Raw genomic sequence first — 18,134 nt, forward strand, 5'->3', positions numbered from 1 at the left:
AAGAGAGGATGAGGACACCGAGATGAAGAGGAGACTTGAGAGATACTGATTTTTAAATTTCCAATGCGAGTATATGCGCGTGCACACCGGAGCATTTCAGAGCGTGTTTCAGTCTTGCACGATGGCTCGCAGTGTACTTGCGCTATACCCACTTATATTTACGCCTCGATTCTATTTTCATCTGTTTTACATGCGTAACCATAGTAACTCTGTACTAGGCAATACAACTTGACCGATTTCTGTATCGGCCTAACGCAGATATATCGGTACCGGCGCAAATGCTGTTCAATATGAAAACTTTACTTTTATACAACATAATGCAGAAAAAGATGATTGGAGTAATTTAGGAACTGTTGTAGTCTTTTTAATTTAATATTATTTATAATTTCCTAATCCCATTGAAATTCACTGTTTCAGCACACTGATATAATTTTGGATGATAAAGTCTTATTGGTAAACTGTATTTGATAACCACATTTCGGTTTATATATCAATATGGGATTTTTTTTTTTTTTAACTCCCTAATATTGACATCGGCCCCAAAACTCCGGTATCCGTCAGGCCCTTTTGAATGCCGATAAGCTACCACTCAATAATGTACCTGTGCACGTCCTGTGTACCTGCAGACAAGAGGACTGAAGCTGCTGCTCTGCTAACATGCTGCTCACGCTACGCCTCCCGTGTCGACGTGCTGTAAGTCGTGCTCTTTCCATGGTGAGACCATGCAATTTCTGAAAGAAGAAATAACAAATTCTTCTTACAAATGAGAACTAAAATGCACAATTTAACGCACTCGTAGGTTTTGCGTCAGCTGATCCTGGTCTGGTTCGACCAGTAGATTACTGAATGTTAGCAAACTACCGAGTCTGTTCACTGATTTGAAGTCTTCTCTACTTGTGCTACTGTTAAATTACCTTTTAGCATTAATAAATGTCATCTTTTCAGATAACGTGGAAAAGTTAGTCTCACTTTAACACTCTTTGTTGGCGATGTCCGCTGATGTCCTTAAAGTCTGCTTTCAGTAATAGATCATTTCTAAAGTGCAAGAATCCAACACTGATGCTTTTTAGTAAAAAAAAATACAATTGAATAAGGAGCCTGTTTTGCATTAAAGCAGAAGGTTCAAGTGTGTAACTCCGGTTATCTTTCCCCTCGGTGCACCAGCAGCGGATAAAAACTGCCACTATCAAATCAAACGTTTACTGAACTAATTTAGACTTGTATATTTTTGTGAGGAATCGCCAAAGGACACACCAGAACTTTCACAAAGACAAACCTTTACTGATCTCGCGCTCTCACACAAATGCAGTCCCACGCGCACACACATATGCACACATGTACGTCAAAAAGGCGGCGCTGGTAGTAGTAAACATTTGAAAGGAACGGGGGTAATTCACTTGATAAATGTCAACCAAAATGAAGCTATCAGCTGAAAGCAATTTCCTTGTGCTCGCCTGTGTTCTGCGCCAGGGACTTGGGAGATTTTCACCCCTCCATCGATCATGAAGCCTCTGTTTTAGGCCAAGGTACACAATGCCCTCAAATTGCTGACATATGGACCTAGAATCACCACAAAAACCTGCCATTTCCACCCCACCCCTCCCCTGTCCCAGCCCAGCCACTCCTCTGCTAAACTCCTGTTTATCCAACGACTCCGGTCTGTTTAGGCCATTACAGCAAAGCCATAGAGGGAGACAGAGCGCCAGGGCAAATGTATGAAAGCCAAAAATCTGCAGCGTGCAACAGAGCCAGGCTACAAGCTAGCATCTGCAAAATCTGCATCGCTGCTATTCCTCAATTCATTTTCAAGAAGTCAGAAAGCATTTTGACAAAAACGTAATTTGGAGTTACAAAGTTGCAGCGCTGCAATCATCAAATGACTGTGTGGCTGTACGGCTAAGTGTGTGGGCAAACTTAAAATAAAGCCTGTCTGACTTGTGGGCTGCCTGCGACCAGTAGCGGAAGGAGCAAAACAAATCCTGATAAAGATGATGACACCAACCACATAATGGTACGGAAAGCCTCTCGCTGGTGTAAACAGCATATAGATGAAAGCAGGGTTGTGTGTGTGTGTGTGTGTGTGTGTGTGTGTCGCTGAGTAGGCTTCTCATTCAAGCATTTCTTGTGATTAACTTGTTTCAACAACTACTTGCGTTACAATTCCTGACTGTGGCTTTAAAAGTGCGGCTATTTAAAGACAAAGAAGGCAAAGTGCACGACATTTAAAGGCTCTTTTCCTAATGGACAACTGTGGAGCCAGCAGCCGGGACCAAGAGGTCTGTGCACAGGAAAAGTCCATTATCACTTGAACTAATGGAGGAGGGGGCGACTTCAAACCAAAAAGAAAAGAAAACAAGAGAGAACAAGATGACGCACATGGTACAAAGCACTATTTCTTTAATGGAGTCCATCAATAATGTTACTTTCCTGACTTTATTGTGTTTAAAAGAGAGTAGCTGTATTATCAATCCTCGACATGGACAGAAATTAAAGACCTTTTTTTTTTTTTTTTTTTTTCCTCAAGTGCATTTTTAACAGACTTGGAATCGATGTGAAACAAATGTTTGGCAACATGCTCACGGTATCTGTTCAGTCGACTCCTACGTCTCTGGAACAAACTCTCTCTCACTCTTGCCACCAAGACAAACCCGCAGCCAGTTTACATTCGGCCGGGTGCGCTTGCTTTATATAAACAGACAGCCCCTGTGGCAAAGGGTTTGATTAGGAGGAGGCCCACAAATCCCATTAAAAGTCCATTCGTCGCTTGCTCGGTGTTTGTTTGAAGACAGGAAGAGTAACAAAGTAGGAGGGAGGTGACGGGCAGTTTGTCGTTGTTGTTTCCGTGCCAATTTCTGTTTATGCACTTATGCAGCTAAACACAGATATCACACGGCAGCAAAATGAAGACCTTTGCCAGTGATGTGGGCAAAAACAAAGGCCCAGCTTCTGCCAGGAGAACGCCAAGAATATACCACAGAACCAGGATGTTTCTCTGTGAGATTGAAAACTACCTCGCCAACGTGATCCAGTCACTGTCTATTCGCAGCATGCTGAAAATGAGGTGTCACTGCTGTTGTGCGCGTGTCCTGTAACCATTGATAAAGTACGGGATGGAAGACCTGTCTCATCATCGCAGTCAGCCTAACAACTCCTTGGTCTTGGCTGCAAGCTGTTTGTCAATATCCGCTGCAATGTTGTCCGCCATCTGCTGAATCTATGACCACAGAGGGGCAAAAAGATAGAAGTATTTGAGATACATATTTTGCAAGCAATTCTTTCTCTTCATTACTATTCCTGTTTTTGATGTTGCACATATCTCCATCTTTAATATTCTGTGTCTTTCTTTACAGCACTGCAACATTCTTTTTCATTTTATTGTTATTCTTAATCTATTGTTGATTATGCTGCTTTAATAAAACAATTCCCATCAGGGTTTAGTGAAGAATAAACTTAACTGTTAAGTGTCTAATAGAGGAGGACAATATAGCAGCGAGGTGACAGAATAATGTGACTGAACTGACCGAGAGCTCAAGTTGGTTGGAGGATCATTTCCGCTCCGCTCCTCCTGTCTCGTACCTGTTTTTCCACGAGCCGTATTGTGTCCTCCGAGTGTCCTTCCTTTGTCTTTTTGACCTGTGTGACGGCAGTAGAGCGCACTTTCCTCAGCGAGTCTTTAGCCTTGTTGCTGAACTGTTTGGCGAGCTTGGCCAGGTTCTCTCTGTGTTCCCGCGTCACTCTGCAGGGAAACGTCACAAAAGAGAGAAGTGGTAAGTTAGAAGATGACAGATGGGTAAAATGGATTGTAGCAAGCAAGAGTCGTCACAGAAACTAATCTGTGTCCTGTTTATGTCTCTGTATTCACTCATAAGATATGAGGAAGGATAATACTGAAACAACATTCTTCTTGGTTCAAGAAGCAGCTAATAAATAAATACATAGTTATAGTTTTAGTTTTGACGGTAAGATGATGTTTATAAAAAAAAATTCCTGGAAACAACAACATTTCTGAGACAGAGATGCTAAAAAAAACAAGCACAACTTTGTCAGACATATCGTAAAAAAAAAAATAAAAAAAATACACCTGAAACCATGCAGAAACAAACTGATGAAAACCACTGTCCTCACTTGTGCAAATGAGGGTGCTAAATGCTCATAAGCATGAAATCTAATCCTTTTAGTTGTGACTCGCGGCAACCATCGAACAACAATCACTTCCCGAAGACTCAGACCAGAGCTGAAACATCCGTCATCCCAACAACTTTGCATTCATTTTGCATTTGTTAATCACTCAGAAAGTCCTACTACCCATTTCGCTCTCCCTCTTTGTACTTAATTGGCTTTTTTTCCCTCATTGTTTTTTGCCTTGGGGACTATTTGCAAACAATCCAAGTGCAGCGTCTATTTACTGCAAACAATACGGCCTAATTACCGATTCCAGGGCCAATCAAGGAGCGCCTTCTCTTTGGAAATGCAAATGGAGGCTCGGAGCGTGCCGAGACTGATTGCAGGGGGAAAGCAGTCTGACTCTTGTGTCCCTCCTCTGCCAGACTAACACCTGCTGCTCTCTCTCGCTCTCTCTCTCTCACACACACACACACACACACACACACGCGCACGCACACACGCGCACACACACACACGCACGCACACACGCACACACACACGATCATACATGCACATAAACACAAGGCGGCATTCGCGCATGCAGACTCACATGCACATGTGTATATGTAAAAAATGATATACACACAGAGCGGTTTGGTGAGTGAGTGACGGATTGTTTTGTGTGAGGTTGTTTGATTTGGCCGAGGGACGAGGAGAGAGAGTGAGAGAGGTCGAGCCGGAGCAGAGCGAGAGAGAGACTGACCCACTCGTCACATCAACACACTGAGGGTCTCTATACATGTACAAGCAAAAGTCAATAAACCTGTCAGTTACAGCAAAGAGCCCGGAGATGGGTGGATTTATTAATGGGGGGAAACACAAAACCGTGGCTGAGACTTACTGTTACATTTAGCTGTGGTAATTTACGTAACAGATTGATTATTTTATTGATCTATTGATAATTATTTAATGGCGTCCTAAAATGGTTTCCCTTGTGTGAATGACAGGAAAAAACAGGAGAAAATTGTAATTATATAAAAACTATTTTAACTTTGACTCAGCTGAGGAATTACATTATCAGATCATCCAGTCGTTTCAACAGTAGCAGAAAATAAAAGGTGTGTTTTATTAAAAAAAAAAAAAAAAAAGAGTAGGAAAACAACGGAAAAGGAAAGTGCTAACTGTGCGAATGTGTCGGGGAGAAACTCACTTGGGAACGGCCACCTTGATGATCGTCCCGTCCACCTCTGGGTTTAGATTCATGCTACTCTCTCTCAGGGCACGGGTGGCTGCCGCTGTAGCCTGGAGGTGGGGGGGGCGGCGCGCACACACACACACACACACACACACACACACACACACACACACACACACACACACACACACACACACACACACACACACACACACACAAATAAGATTTAAGGACTGGTGTGAGGGGAAAAGCAGGACTACAACCGCAGGTAGTGGCTTCGCTCCAGCTGGCAGTCATTAAGGTGTCATGTATGTAGTGTGTGTGTGTGTGTGTGTGTGTGTGTGTGTGTGTGTGTGTGTGTGTGTGTGTGTGTGTGTGTGTGTGCGCGCGCACGCGTTTGGGTGAGTGTGTGTGTTTGTGTGTACCAGGGGAAGCCCGTGTAGTGTGGAAGTGCCTCGGGCCACTGTCAGCGGCCCGGCCCTGTGGGACAGGACTGAGAGGTTGCAGGGCAGGGCGTTGACCCCTGGCGACCCCACAGGAGTGTCGGCATGTGCATGTGTATTATACACAGACACACATGCGTTCCAGTTTGTTTTGTTTTAATTTTAAATCAAATTTTAAAAACCCTGGTTTTCATAGTAGCAGCTTTTTGCTTGTCTGTGAGAATGGGAAGTGGTAATTATTTTAAGGTGAACATGTAAACACTTCACATGTATCTGTGTGGATAACAGGACATCGAAACTTTACCGGGTTTAACCACCATGAAGGAGGACTGAAGTCAACACAGTTGGAGATCACGAGCATTCAGGTTACACATGTTGAAAGGCATTGATATCACATGTTTTTTAGACAGGTGCATGCAACATGATGACACATCAACATGGCTGAAATTGGATTTCTCAGAACGACTGAACCCATTTCTGCCCTGAAAAGCAAAGAAGACTGGACCGAAGAATCATCTTCGCTACCAACTGTTTCAGGTAAGAAAACATCCAGCTGAGCTTCAGATTACAGCTCTCTTTGGTTCATCAATTTATACTTCAGTGACGCACGGGTTAATGGACGTAACTCACTTAATATCTATTTATTTCGGCCAGTTTCTCTGTCTGACTCGTGTCAAAAAAGAGTAACTGCAGACGCCATCTGTCATCTTTATAGAGAGTGAAGATAATTAAAGGGAAATGAAAAGACAAGCATCACGTCTTTAGTGAGGGGACAAGTGACCGAGCGTCAGGGTGGACACTGACTGGAGAGGCAGCTGCGCTCAATAACACGACAGCAGACAAAGATGTTGATAAGAGGATCAGAGAGCTGCTGGTGCACAGTTGCACACACTACTCGATGATAGCAGTGATCGAGTGGCTTTTTGGAATTGTATTGAAACGTTTCATGTTTTGGCCGGCCGGCAGGCAGAAAGAGAAGTTGGCTTGACATTTAGAGGGAAATATTAAAATACCCTACCCATATGTGAAATATAAAAGAAACTCTTCACCGCAGGCAACACAGTACTTCTGTTAAGAAAACACTGAAAGAGAAGCAGAACGCTACAACACGCACACACACACACACACACACACACACACACACACACGACAGGGAGGAAGCCAAATCCTTTGAGTTGCTGAAAACAAAGTCACACTCCTCAAACCAATTCTTTAACCACATGACAACTCCCTTCGCTGGGCTTTACAAAGAGTGCAATGCAGAGAAAAAGACCATATCATTTCCTCCCTTCACTATCCGACTCCACGCTCTCCTTCTGGCCTTTCCCACTGGGGAAAAAGAAATGGCAGCAAGATTAAAGGAATTTATTTGTGCGCATTAAATTCATTCATGAGGTTTCTTTTCCTTTGTTCAAATCTTCCGGAAAGCAGGCCTCCAGTTGCTCTCTTTGAGTGTGGGGTGATAGATTCATCCCATACCTATGTTTGATTGTTCTCAGCATCGAATTCATCACCGTTTCCCCTCTCTGACGACCACTCCGGTGGTTGCGAAAAAACCAAGTGGAATTTCTCTGGAAAGGGCCGGGCAGGTCTCTGGTTAATATGTCGGAGAGGAAGAGAAATTACACTGAAGTTTCACATCAAACGCTCACGGCTGGGTTCAAAGCAAAGAGGCGAGCGGAGAAGAATGTGCGCGAAAGAGTCTGCGTGTGTATGCGTGTTTAAAAAGACACTTTATGAACACAGCGGTGGGATGCTTAAATGTGGACACACACACACACGCACACACGCTCTTATTCTAGAAATATACCAAATTGCCTCCGGATTCGAGCATGCTGGTAGATGTTGTTAGTTCCACTGTGTCTTCCCAGGCTGTGCTTAATGAATGAATGGAAAACAATGGTCGGGCCTCTTCAATGCCTGGTAATGGATAGGCATCATTATAAGCCTATTAGCTCTGGGTACTGACGACTCACCTCTGTGTGGGACACGGGTAAGACGGGACATGACAGGGTAGCGTGTGTGTGTGTGTGCATGAGTGTGTCAGTGTGTGTGTGTGGTCTGTAGTTAGAGTGTTTCAGGGAAGGAAAAAAGACTCACCGGAGAGACATTTAGCCAGATTCAGGTTTGAAAACTGGATTTCCACATTTGAAGTGTTTATACTAAATACTTGGATTTGTATGTTGTTTTGTATTTGTATGCTGTGGTTTCACCTGCAGAACAAACAGGAGAAACCACAGCCCTCACATGACTCGTTAAGAATAAAAAATGTGCAGGAAGATATTTGAAAATAACAGTTTTTTGTTTGACAGGCTGTTCTTTAAAAGAACAAAACAAATTTGCATATAAAAACCGGTTAATGCATTTTGAAAAAAAACAACAACAAAAAAACTCTGAACAACCCGTTTTTAACTCTGGAAGAGGTTATCGTATTAAGTTAGATAAGGCAGATTTTTGCTTCCTCCACTTTTTATATTGTGTCTAAGTTATATGTTTCACTATTAATCCCTTTAAATGGCGCTTCAATGTTCGGTACTTTCCTTCTTTCTTTGGAAGCTACTTTTTTTTTTTATTCTGTAGACTAGCAGGTCTTAGAGAGACATATGCTGGTATGACTTGGATGGTATCATTCAGGTTGTACTTACAGTATATTTTTTCTGTATTTCCTGTCTACAGTGTGTTTTCAATTTGTATTGTAAAGGCAGGCGGGTGTGTAGACATTTTTATGTGGTTGTAACTCCATTAAATCAGCCCACAATCACGCCAAAGGGTGTAATACAGCCATCAGTCCACTAGAGGATACCGCCTCAGTGTCATGTTTTGCCTTACCGGGGCGTGACAAGTAGACGCAGGTATGAACAGGGTGGAAGAGATAAAACGACAGCGTTCATGTGATGAAGTACAAAGAATGAGACAAGTCCAAGCAGAGAAAAGGTTGTAGGTGGTTGGACAGGACGAACACAGGACGAACACATGCGGGAGCTGTGTTCGAGTTCGCTAGAAAGCTTTTAAGTAACATAAATTACTTACATTACATATGTAATATTACTTATATAAAATTAGTCATTTTAACCCAAACCTGACCAAGTAGTTTTTGAAGCCTAAACCTGAGGCACCCTACTTTTCATTCCAAGGTGAGGCAAAACGTGACACTGACACGCCGTCCTAAAGTGAACTGAAGGGTGTATTAAACACTTTGTTGTGATACCAGGTTTCATATTTGTTGTTGTTGTTCTTCTTCTTCCCAACAGTATGCTATCTTAGAGTTTTGCTCTAAATTCATGCATGTCTGTAGACATTTAAGTTTTTGTAACTTGCATCTGAACTCATTGAATGTCTGTTGACAGGCTGAAATTTATGATCTTCCATCATATTAATTTTGCATACGAGTCTCCTGTTTTTTGTATCGATTTCAAGAATAAAAGATTTTGCACATTTTAATGAGAATTCGAAGTGTTCCTCACAATGTGCAGTATATGAGGTGTAAACAATTAAACACTTGTTCTTGAATTATGCAAACATTTGCTGACAGGAAGTGGAGCAGATACGAGGGATCAATACACCACTTATATCAGTCAAATATCGAATGAGATCAAAGAGAAATGAACAGACAGCGGAGAAAATCGATTATATTAGTCTCTGGATGTGTGATTGCATAATGTCGTGTTAAATGCATAAAAAGCACATTTTGACTTTCCAGACCACCAGAAAGTCTGGCCAGTAAAAATGTGAGTTGCCCCCCACGGACAAAAATCTACGCAGGAAACGAGGGAGAGAAAAGAAGTGAAAAAAGAAAAATAATCCATTCCTTCCTAACCTAGGGGTAAAATGAGGTCATTTCCTCTTCTGTGACAACTCACACACAGACCTGACCACATTGCAGTGCACACATACACTGAGGTTTGTTGCTATCTTTCACCCCAGAACAAAGGGCTGCCCCAGTGATCAATCAATTAGCATGTGAGACACAGGACAGAGAGGCAGGCCAGGTTTCATTTACACAAAGTGATGCAGGATTTGAGTTCTGGTCTGGCTCACTTTTCCTTCTGCGAGGATCCATCTATCTGTCTGTGCTTTTGATTATTTTTACAAAGCTTAGTTACTGCGTGCTTGTCCGTATGAGACAAACAGAGGAAGAAACTGTTCGTGTGTGTGTGTGTGTGTGTGTGTGTGTGTGTTCGTGTTCGTGTGTGTGTGTGTGTGTGTGTGTGTGTGTGTGTGTGTGATCGTCTTACCTCGGGGAAGCTGCTCATGTTGACCATAATGAGCAGAGGTGACTTCATGGAGATCTGACCCAGCTGGTTGAGAGGGAACTTCCCATCCTGAGTCGTCACCACAATGTGATCCAGAGCTCCTAAACAAACACAGATCAATGGAGGTGTTTACTCACTTTCTTTATTCAGTTAGAAGGACGTGATTTTGGGCTCTGCTGCCATTCGAATCAGGCAAAATTGGGAAATCAACAATACATCAGCCCTAGCAAACTGCTGCAACAGCTGTTTTGAAGGCTTTAATGTATTTTTGACGAAACTTTACTCAATTTAACTTTGATGAAGTTAAATCTGTTATCTTTGGTCTCTTTTACTCTAGTTTTTAAAAATGTAAAATAACCCCTCTCAGACATGTATGTATCATAAAGTATTTATTATGTTGCATTCTCATATTTGCCTCGAGTAAATATATTGTGGTAGCTTTTCTGGTTCGATAACACTGCTTGCATGCACAAATAGAATAAATAAAAACACAAAGTCAATCATTTAGTCACTCGGATGAACAAAATGACAGACAGACAGACAGACAGACAGACAGACAGAGGAATGTGCAGCAGAAGCCACAAATTACAGGAGTAAGTGAAAAAAAAAAAAAAAAATGAGACTGTTAAAAGTTTCCATGACCTATTGTCTCTCCTCACTGTCAACAGTGAAAGAAACAAAGGTAAGATGGCCAACACAAGCTGACTGGCGTCTCTCCCTCCCTCTCTCCTGTTCCTCCTTCGCTCCATCCATCCGCCCCTCTCCCTCTCCTCCATCTGGCTAACCTCAGACGCAGTTGTTTCCTTCTCCTCCACCTCTGCCTTACATCACCCCCGCCTGCTTACCCACTGAGGGGGGTTGTGCTGGTGGTGTGTGTGTGTGTGTGTGTGTGTGTGTGTGTGTGTGTGTGTGTGTGTGTGTGTGTGTGTGTGTGTGTGTGTGTGTGTGGAAAAGCGAGGTGAAGGGGAGGTGAGCCAGTGGTGTAATTTTCGCTACAAGATTAATACATTACATGATTTTAAGGGCAAAAAAAAAAAAGACGTACCAATCTGAGATTAGTTGCAGACGCAATTAAAAATGAAACATTGGTACAATGTGATTATAGGGAAACCAGCTGAATCACAGTCATACCTTCTACCTGCCTGCCACTTACACTGTTGCCCTTTTTTTTTTTACTTCAAACATCCATTTGTTGCCACACAGTGCCTCTGTGTATATGTCGACCATGATGTGTCCCTCTTCCTGTCTGTCTTTGTTACCTGTGCCTTGGCAACGAGCAACAGCACATCTGTAAGTCATTTCTTTAACTCCGATAATGGATGGTGAGGAGTTGGTACAGAGGGGTTGAAAGACAGGAGGAAGAGGAAGAAGAGGAGGAGGAGAAGGAGGAAGCATTTACCAAATATCAGAGTTGGCTAAAATGTTCTTTATTAAAATATTATATAGGATGTCATACTTTCTCATCCACCAAACATTAATTAAGGTTACCTTATAACATAAATACATTTCTCAGCTGCATGCATCATTTATGACAGGTTTTTATGACAGTGCTGGACAGTCCGTCTGCCTGCCATTAAATAAAAATGAATGAAGTGAGATGAACAGACTGAAAACATTACTTTATGAGATAAAACAGATGTGGACAACGTTTTCATAGTTTGCAGTTAAAAAAATGTATTAAATCGCAATAAATTGCCATATATGTTATGTTATGTTATGTTATATGACTAACGTTCCTGGTTTGATTCCTCACCAGACATTTGTTGCATGTAAACTCCCCTCTCTCTTACTCTCTCATAACTTCCTGTCACCTCTCCACGGCTGACTTTGGAATAAGGGCAAAATGTTCCGAAAATGCTCATACAAACCCTCCAACATTAGCTATGAAAATGGACCATTTACATAATTTCTGTGCAGTTGTTTGGTCTGAAAGAGAACTTGAATGACAGTGTCCTGGTCCAAATGATGACAGATTAAACACATGGAAAATGTCTGCGCTCTCGAGGAGGTGGTAGCCACCTTTTAACCTTTGGACAGAAGCAGACTCGTTTGCTTCTTAGTTTCCAGCCTTAATGCAAAGCTGAACTAGCTGCCTGTGGAGAAAACCCCAAAATGTTGAACTATACCTTTAACAATGTTTACATGGAAACAGAGCTGATTTCCAAGCCAGATTAGCCGCCTGTGATTACCACAATATGGTGGACGTAGCTCTGATCCCTGCTCTCCGCATCTATCTGTCTGACTTTCTCCTGAATGCTGGACGCACACAAACAAACACATGCACACACCGAGGCAACACACATCGGTAGGCTACATACAATCATATCGACGCGCACTCTTATAAGTTTAATGAGAGCCAGATGAGAGGTTCATGGAACAAACACACACACATTCGGACAACTGACGTCATCCCATTCCACCATCTCATCTCTGCTGTCAGCTCTAAGTCCTGCTGCCTCCCTGGATTACTGTGCAGCTGGACAGAAGAGAAGAGAGGGGGATGGACGGACCGGAGGAGAGCAGCGAGGGATGGACAGACTGAGGGAGAAGACAGGAGGACAGAAGGGAGGCATGGAGGTATAAAGAGAGGACTGAAGAGATGGAGGACGGAAAGTAGGGATTGATGCCTTGTGAAGAAGTGTTTCTCTGTGGGTCAATTTTAATTTCAAAAACATGAGAGAGAGATTGATAAACGTTATATGAGCGGAGGCCAAAATCCAAAGCTGATAATTGCTGGGAAAACAAAAGAGAAGAGATAGAAATGGAGGGAGGGGCCGAACGTAGAAAATGAGTCAGCGCAAAAAAATTGTTGAATGATTAATGGAGCAAGAAAAAAATTAAAAAAATTTGGAAATCTGCAAGGCAAGACACGACACTGAGGAATTAATTATAAAAATCAAGGTTGAATTTGTGCTTCTGTTGTCTGCATTTTGTTTCAAAGTAAAAAAAAAAAAAAAAAAAGACTAAAGCAAATCAGAAAGTGCACTTTGATCGAAGGAGTAAAAATGAGACAAATTCAAGACAGTTTGAGCTTAAAGTCTGATTCAGGTGGCGGCCTCCTCCCTCGGGAGCTTCCATTACACACCCCGCCTCTGACTTGCCGAGCCCTGCTCCCATTTGTTAGGACCCAGAGACGAAGGGTCGTGACCTGGATGTAGTTGGGGAAACTGAGGCCAAGCCAGGGTCAAGGTAACGTCACACGGGGATCTCCTCACACTAAGCCCTTTGGCAGGTAGGTGCAAACACAGACAAAGGCTTTTATCTCAGAGTTAATGTGTCTGTGATGGGCTGGTAAACAAAACGCCTGATGCACACGGAAACTAAAATTGTACTTTCAAAGTTGCACCTCACTATAAATGGAGTCAGCACAGTTAGACATTGATTGTCTTTTTTATGCTCTGTGCTTCACCTGATTGAATTAGAAATAATATAATGGGTACTACATTAAATTATAGTCTCAGCTTGAATTTGAGTCACTTTACATCAGTTTAAAAAGAACTGAGTGGGATATATACATATATATCTTTTTTTGTTTTTTGGTTTTTTTTGGGGATAATCTAGTCAGTCACCTCCTGAAGTTTTCGAGCCACAGACATAACCGATGCTTTCACGTGTTAAAAATGTTGAAGCCTATCTGTCCGACCTATTGAAGCCTTGTACGTCATGTCGCTTGCTCAGATCTTTTGACCAGCAGCTCTTAGTTTTTCCTTCATCCAAACTCACTACCTGGGCCTTTAGCTCTTCAGATCTTCCTGATCTTTCATTTTTGTGGTCACTTCTTTACTCCTCATATGGACAAACAACTTCAATCTAAATGGCAACTCCCCCCCCCCCCCACCCCCCCCACCCCACCCCCGACTGCTGAAATAACATACAGCTGCCTGAGACACATTCAGCAACCGAGTGTGTAACTGTCCAAATACCTTCGGTTGGGGCCGTATGTCCGTATTGGGACGTTTGGTGAGGAAATTTGCTTCAAACCTGAGAGTCGTGCATGTTCTGTAGGTGGAAGTGTAACGTGTGCATAACGAAAACAGAGCGATGCAAGGAGACGTGGCAGACAGCGATAGAGAGTCCAGGAACGACAGAAAGAAAGGAGCCGAGTACCTGGAGAGGTTCGGATGCTGAGGCTGCGTGTAAAGTCATCTTTGAGCGCGTTGAGAACAACGGTCATGTCCTCCTTCACTTCAGCCAGACTGATGATGTCTTCCACCAGAGCCGAATTAATATTCACCTTAGCTGACTGGCCCTTTGCCTTGGCTTGGAAGATGAAAAGAGGGAAAGCACGGAGTAAATCACGGAGACTCATATCTAAGACGAATGATGTCTAATCAGCAAATGTATTTGCTCCAACAGAATCGTGGCTGCTGTACACATGTGAACTGCAGCATCTGTAATCTCACTGACCTTTTGCCTTCTTGGTGGCGTAGAGCCTGGTGCATGCAGCAGCAGCAGCAGCAGGGTGGTGGTTGGTGCTGGGGCAAAGGAGCAGCCTAACGCTGACCCTGGAGGTGACCACGAGGGGAGACCTGACGTGCCGCACCAGGAAGTGACACAGAAGAGGTCGCAGCAGGCTCAGATTCGAAGCCATAACTGTTGACAGACAGAAGGGGACAAGTGAGAGTGGAAAAAAAAAAAAATGTTGTTCGGAGAAGTACAGAAATACAAGGTAGTTGAGTTTAGAAGGAAAATGTTTGATGACATGAGTCAGAATTAATGTAGAAAGCAGTGCTGGTGACATTTAACAAAATGAGGTAATAGCTCATATCAACCAGCAGGAGGTAGGCCTACATCTTCTAACTTATTACAGCGCCATCGTCTCTTTTCTTCTTTCCAACTTCATGATGATAATTTGTGATGAAAAATACAATAAAAAGAAAAAACAAATTATACAACCTAACCTTTTGTATGCTTTGTTTTCTTTGTCGTACTTGAAGTACAAATGGTAGAAAGAAAAAAAAATGCCTGCTAAACTTTCATGAAGTCCAAGGTGGCCTAAAAATGTTGAGCCCGCATAAGGTATCAGGAAATCCTCATAAGCTGAGAGAAGGTTTGACATGTTTGGGTCAAATGGCTGAAGACAGATTACAACACTGCAACCCAGCAGTCTGGGTTTAAACAGAGAACAAGATGAACATCTGTCACCAATCTTTACCATTTAAACTATTAATTGAAATCTGTAGAGTGTTTTTAGCAATCGATACAATATCAGAAACCATCACATCACAATATTCAAGCGTATCAATATTTTCTCACACCCCTATTCGTCAGTTAATAGTTTTACTGAGGTCACACACTGCGTCTATAACCAGGATTTCTCTGACTTTACAAAGTACAGAGAGGAAGAAGGGGTTCTTGTACATCCAATCTTACATCACATGTTGTTGAGCTTGAAATGATGAACCCTAAAGGCCGTTTCTCTTTCGCTCCCACTCACAGACCGATGGGATGAAACCAACTCTGCACTCGGTTGTTTGGGCATTCCTGAAGGGGAGTCTCCCATTCAAACGCACAACAATGTGAGATCAGCCGCTGCCTTTCTGTGGGTGGATGAATCACAGGCCACCTCGCAAACCGTGTCACTGACCCTCAGCGAACACACACACACACACACACACACACAAGTGCAGACAAAATGAGATATTTAAGTCCACAAACACACACTAAAGCCCGTCTGCCACAGTCTGTGGCTGTGAACAGCATATGGTGCACTGACATCCTCTGTTGTCTGGTCTGTACGGTTACATGTGAGGTGAAACATAAAACAGAGGAGAAGAGATTTCCTCACCACCTTCTCACACTTCTGTAAAATTAAAGAAAATATTCATGATTTTCAGCAACCAATAAAATGCCCAAAACTGATTAAAGTTTATAGTAACTATATATATATATATATACATATATATATATATATATATATATATATATATATATATATATATATATATATATGTATATATTTCTCTGCTCAACCAAAAGGATTCAATTAAATTCCCAGTGATGTAATGAGTTTTGACATTTTTTTTATGACATCAGTGAATTGACTTCAGATACACATATATACTTTGAAAATTGTTTTGAGAAGTCAAGACTGAGGGTAAAGCTGGGAGTTTAAAGCAGTGCAGCACATATTTTAAGTGAACAAAAGTTACCCAGACGTTACAGAAAGCTTCATCGTATTGAGCTGAAATTCATTTTCAAAAACTGGCAAGAGTCCAAACTTTCCGAGAGAAATTCAAATTTAGTAAACAGGAAAATTCTGATAAGAGAAAATCACATTCCTTTATTTTCTTAGAATTTAAATATATTTACAGGTATTTTTTTTTTTGCCAGAAACAGACAAATTTTAAGTCTTAATTGTTCAAAATAAATCAATGAGTTTGGTGTAATTTGTGTCACAACCACAAACTCTCACACACACACACAACTGATCTCAGCATGTACAATTGTAGCCACTAATCCCAGGTGTCAATACGATACTCACTCCGCATATCAACCAAAAATCCAAACATAATCCAGTGGCAATATTTAGGCTAGACTGTGGACCACCACGTCCTATACAAACCCACAACCGGCCTCCGCGGCTGGCAGGTTTCCTGACGAGCTGATATGATACGCCACACTGTGGCAGAGCAGGTAGGCTGGGATGTGGGACGGTGACAGATCTCTTTAGAGATGAAGTCGGGCAGAAAAAGTGAAGCACAGGTGTTCAGTGGGATACTGTAGTCTCGTACGCTGTAGATTTCACACCCGGCAGCAGCTGCGGACACACCTCAGTTTCTTCCAGCAGCAGAAGCCAGCTGGTGAGCCCGCACTGCTTGCTCTCTGTCTGCAATACAGTGCGAGCAGAAAATAACACTGCAGAGATCTGATAATGCGCTGCATGATCCTGCCTCCTAAAGCCAGTGTAGAAAATTTGAAAAACAGATATTTGGTTGGCATCTTTTGCCCGTTTAAGTCAGCTTTTAGCGCTACTCGGATCCTGGGGTCATTTTTTTTTTTGCCCTTTGCCCCCTTTAATTTCCTGCACTGGCTAAGACTAATTATCAAGAATAATTTCATTACCAATCAACCACTCTTTCTTTTTTTTTTTTTTTGGTTGGATTAATTGTTTAGTCTATAAAGTCCCAGAGATGAAAACATGCACGATGTCAACCTCCTCGAGCCCAAAGTGACATCCTAACTTTGCGTTTTTGGTCCAGTCCAAAATGACACTATGGTCATTTTACATGCTATATAACCAAACAAGCAAACTATCCTTCACTTTCTCAAAAGCTTGAACCAGCAAATGTTTGACATGTTTGCGAAATAAAATACTTTCCTAAATGATTTGTTTGTTGCGACTAAACCACCTAAACCAACGTATTATGTCAACAGCAGGTACACAGTGCATATTGTCCACAGTATTTGCGGCCATCTGCCTTAACATACACGAGACTTAAAATACGTGAAAGATTTCGAAATACAATGACAGCTCAGCTCAGCTGGACGTCTTAGCCTTATACAGCTGCACATTACGTCACACCTTAACATGTGATATTCTGACAAAACAAGTCATGTGGTTATCATTATTGATATTCATATTTATTATTGATATTAATAGAATTCAGTTGTGCAAGTACCACCGTCGTGAAGGTCGGTGTGATGGTGGGGAGGGTGGTGGTGGTGGTGGTGGTGGTGGGGGCATGCATGCTGCACTTCTTCGCCTTCGTGGGGGAAAAAAAAATAAACCTCGAACACGTAAATTGTTCAACGAGGTACAACCGTGGATTTCAGCTGCGTCCCGGCAAAACTAAACACCGGACTCTAAACGACGCGAGACGGCAACGTTACTTACTTTGTATTGAAAGTCTTTACAGCAGCATGTCAGCCAGGAGACGACACATCACGTGGGGGAGGAGAAAAAAAGACACGTTCGACGTCCACGTCGCCGTCGTCATCATCACGCGCCCCGCGTTGCGTCAGGACCCGATGGAGCGCTTGAAACTGTGAGACGGGTCATCCCAGATGAGCGGAGTTACCGACCGAGACAGCGCGAGGTTAACTGCGGGAGGAGCTGAACGTCGAACCGAGTGCTTCCTCTGGAATCTGCGCGCGGTCGAGCGACCGACGTCATCATCCTGCGCCTTTGTTGTCAGA

The 18,134-nt window shown here is 42.5% G+C and overlaps 1 protein-coding gene across 1 annotated transcript; it reads right to left on the reverse strand.

Annotated features, from left to right (window-relative positions):
* Positions 1-2,414: 2,414 nt before the first annotated feature.
* On the reverse strand, positions 2,415-17,885 carry mrrf (mitochondrial ribosome recycling factor). The gene is made up of 7 exons (XM_069163800.1): positions 17,833-17,885; positions 14,403-14,588; positions 14,103-14,255; positions 9,978-10,096; positions 5,315-5,406; positions 3,577-3,736; positions 2,415-3,214 (listed from the first exon to the last, which is right to left on the reverse strand). Exons 2-7 carry the CDS (start codon positions 14,584-14,586, stop codon positions 3,137-3,139), a joined length of 786 nt encoding a protein of 261 aa, XP_069019901.1. The 5' UTR covers positions 14,587-14,588; positions 17,833-17,885; the 3' UTR covers positions 2,415-3,136.
* Positions 17,886-18,134: the final 249 nt, after the last annotated feature.

Source organism: Embiotoca jacksoni, unplaced genomic scaffold (assembly GCF_022577435.1).
Source record: "Embiotoca jacksoni isolate LCO1_2020_lvr unplaced genomic scaffold, fEmbJac1.0.p SCAF_10, whole genome shotgun sequence".
In the NCBI taxonomy this organism is placed as follows: Eukaryota; Metazoa; Chordata; class Actinopteri; family Embiotocidae; genus Embiotoca; species Embiotoca jacksoni.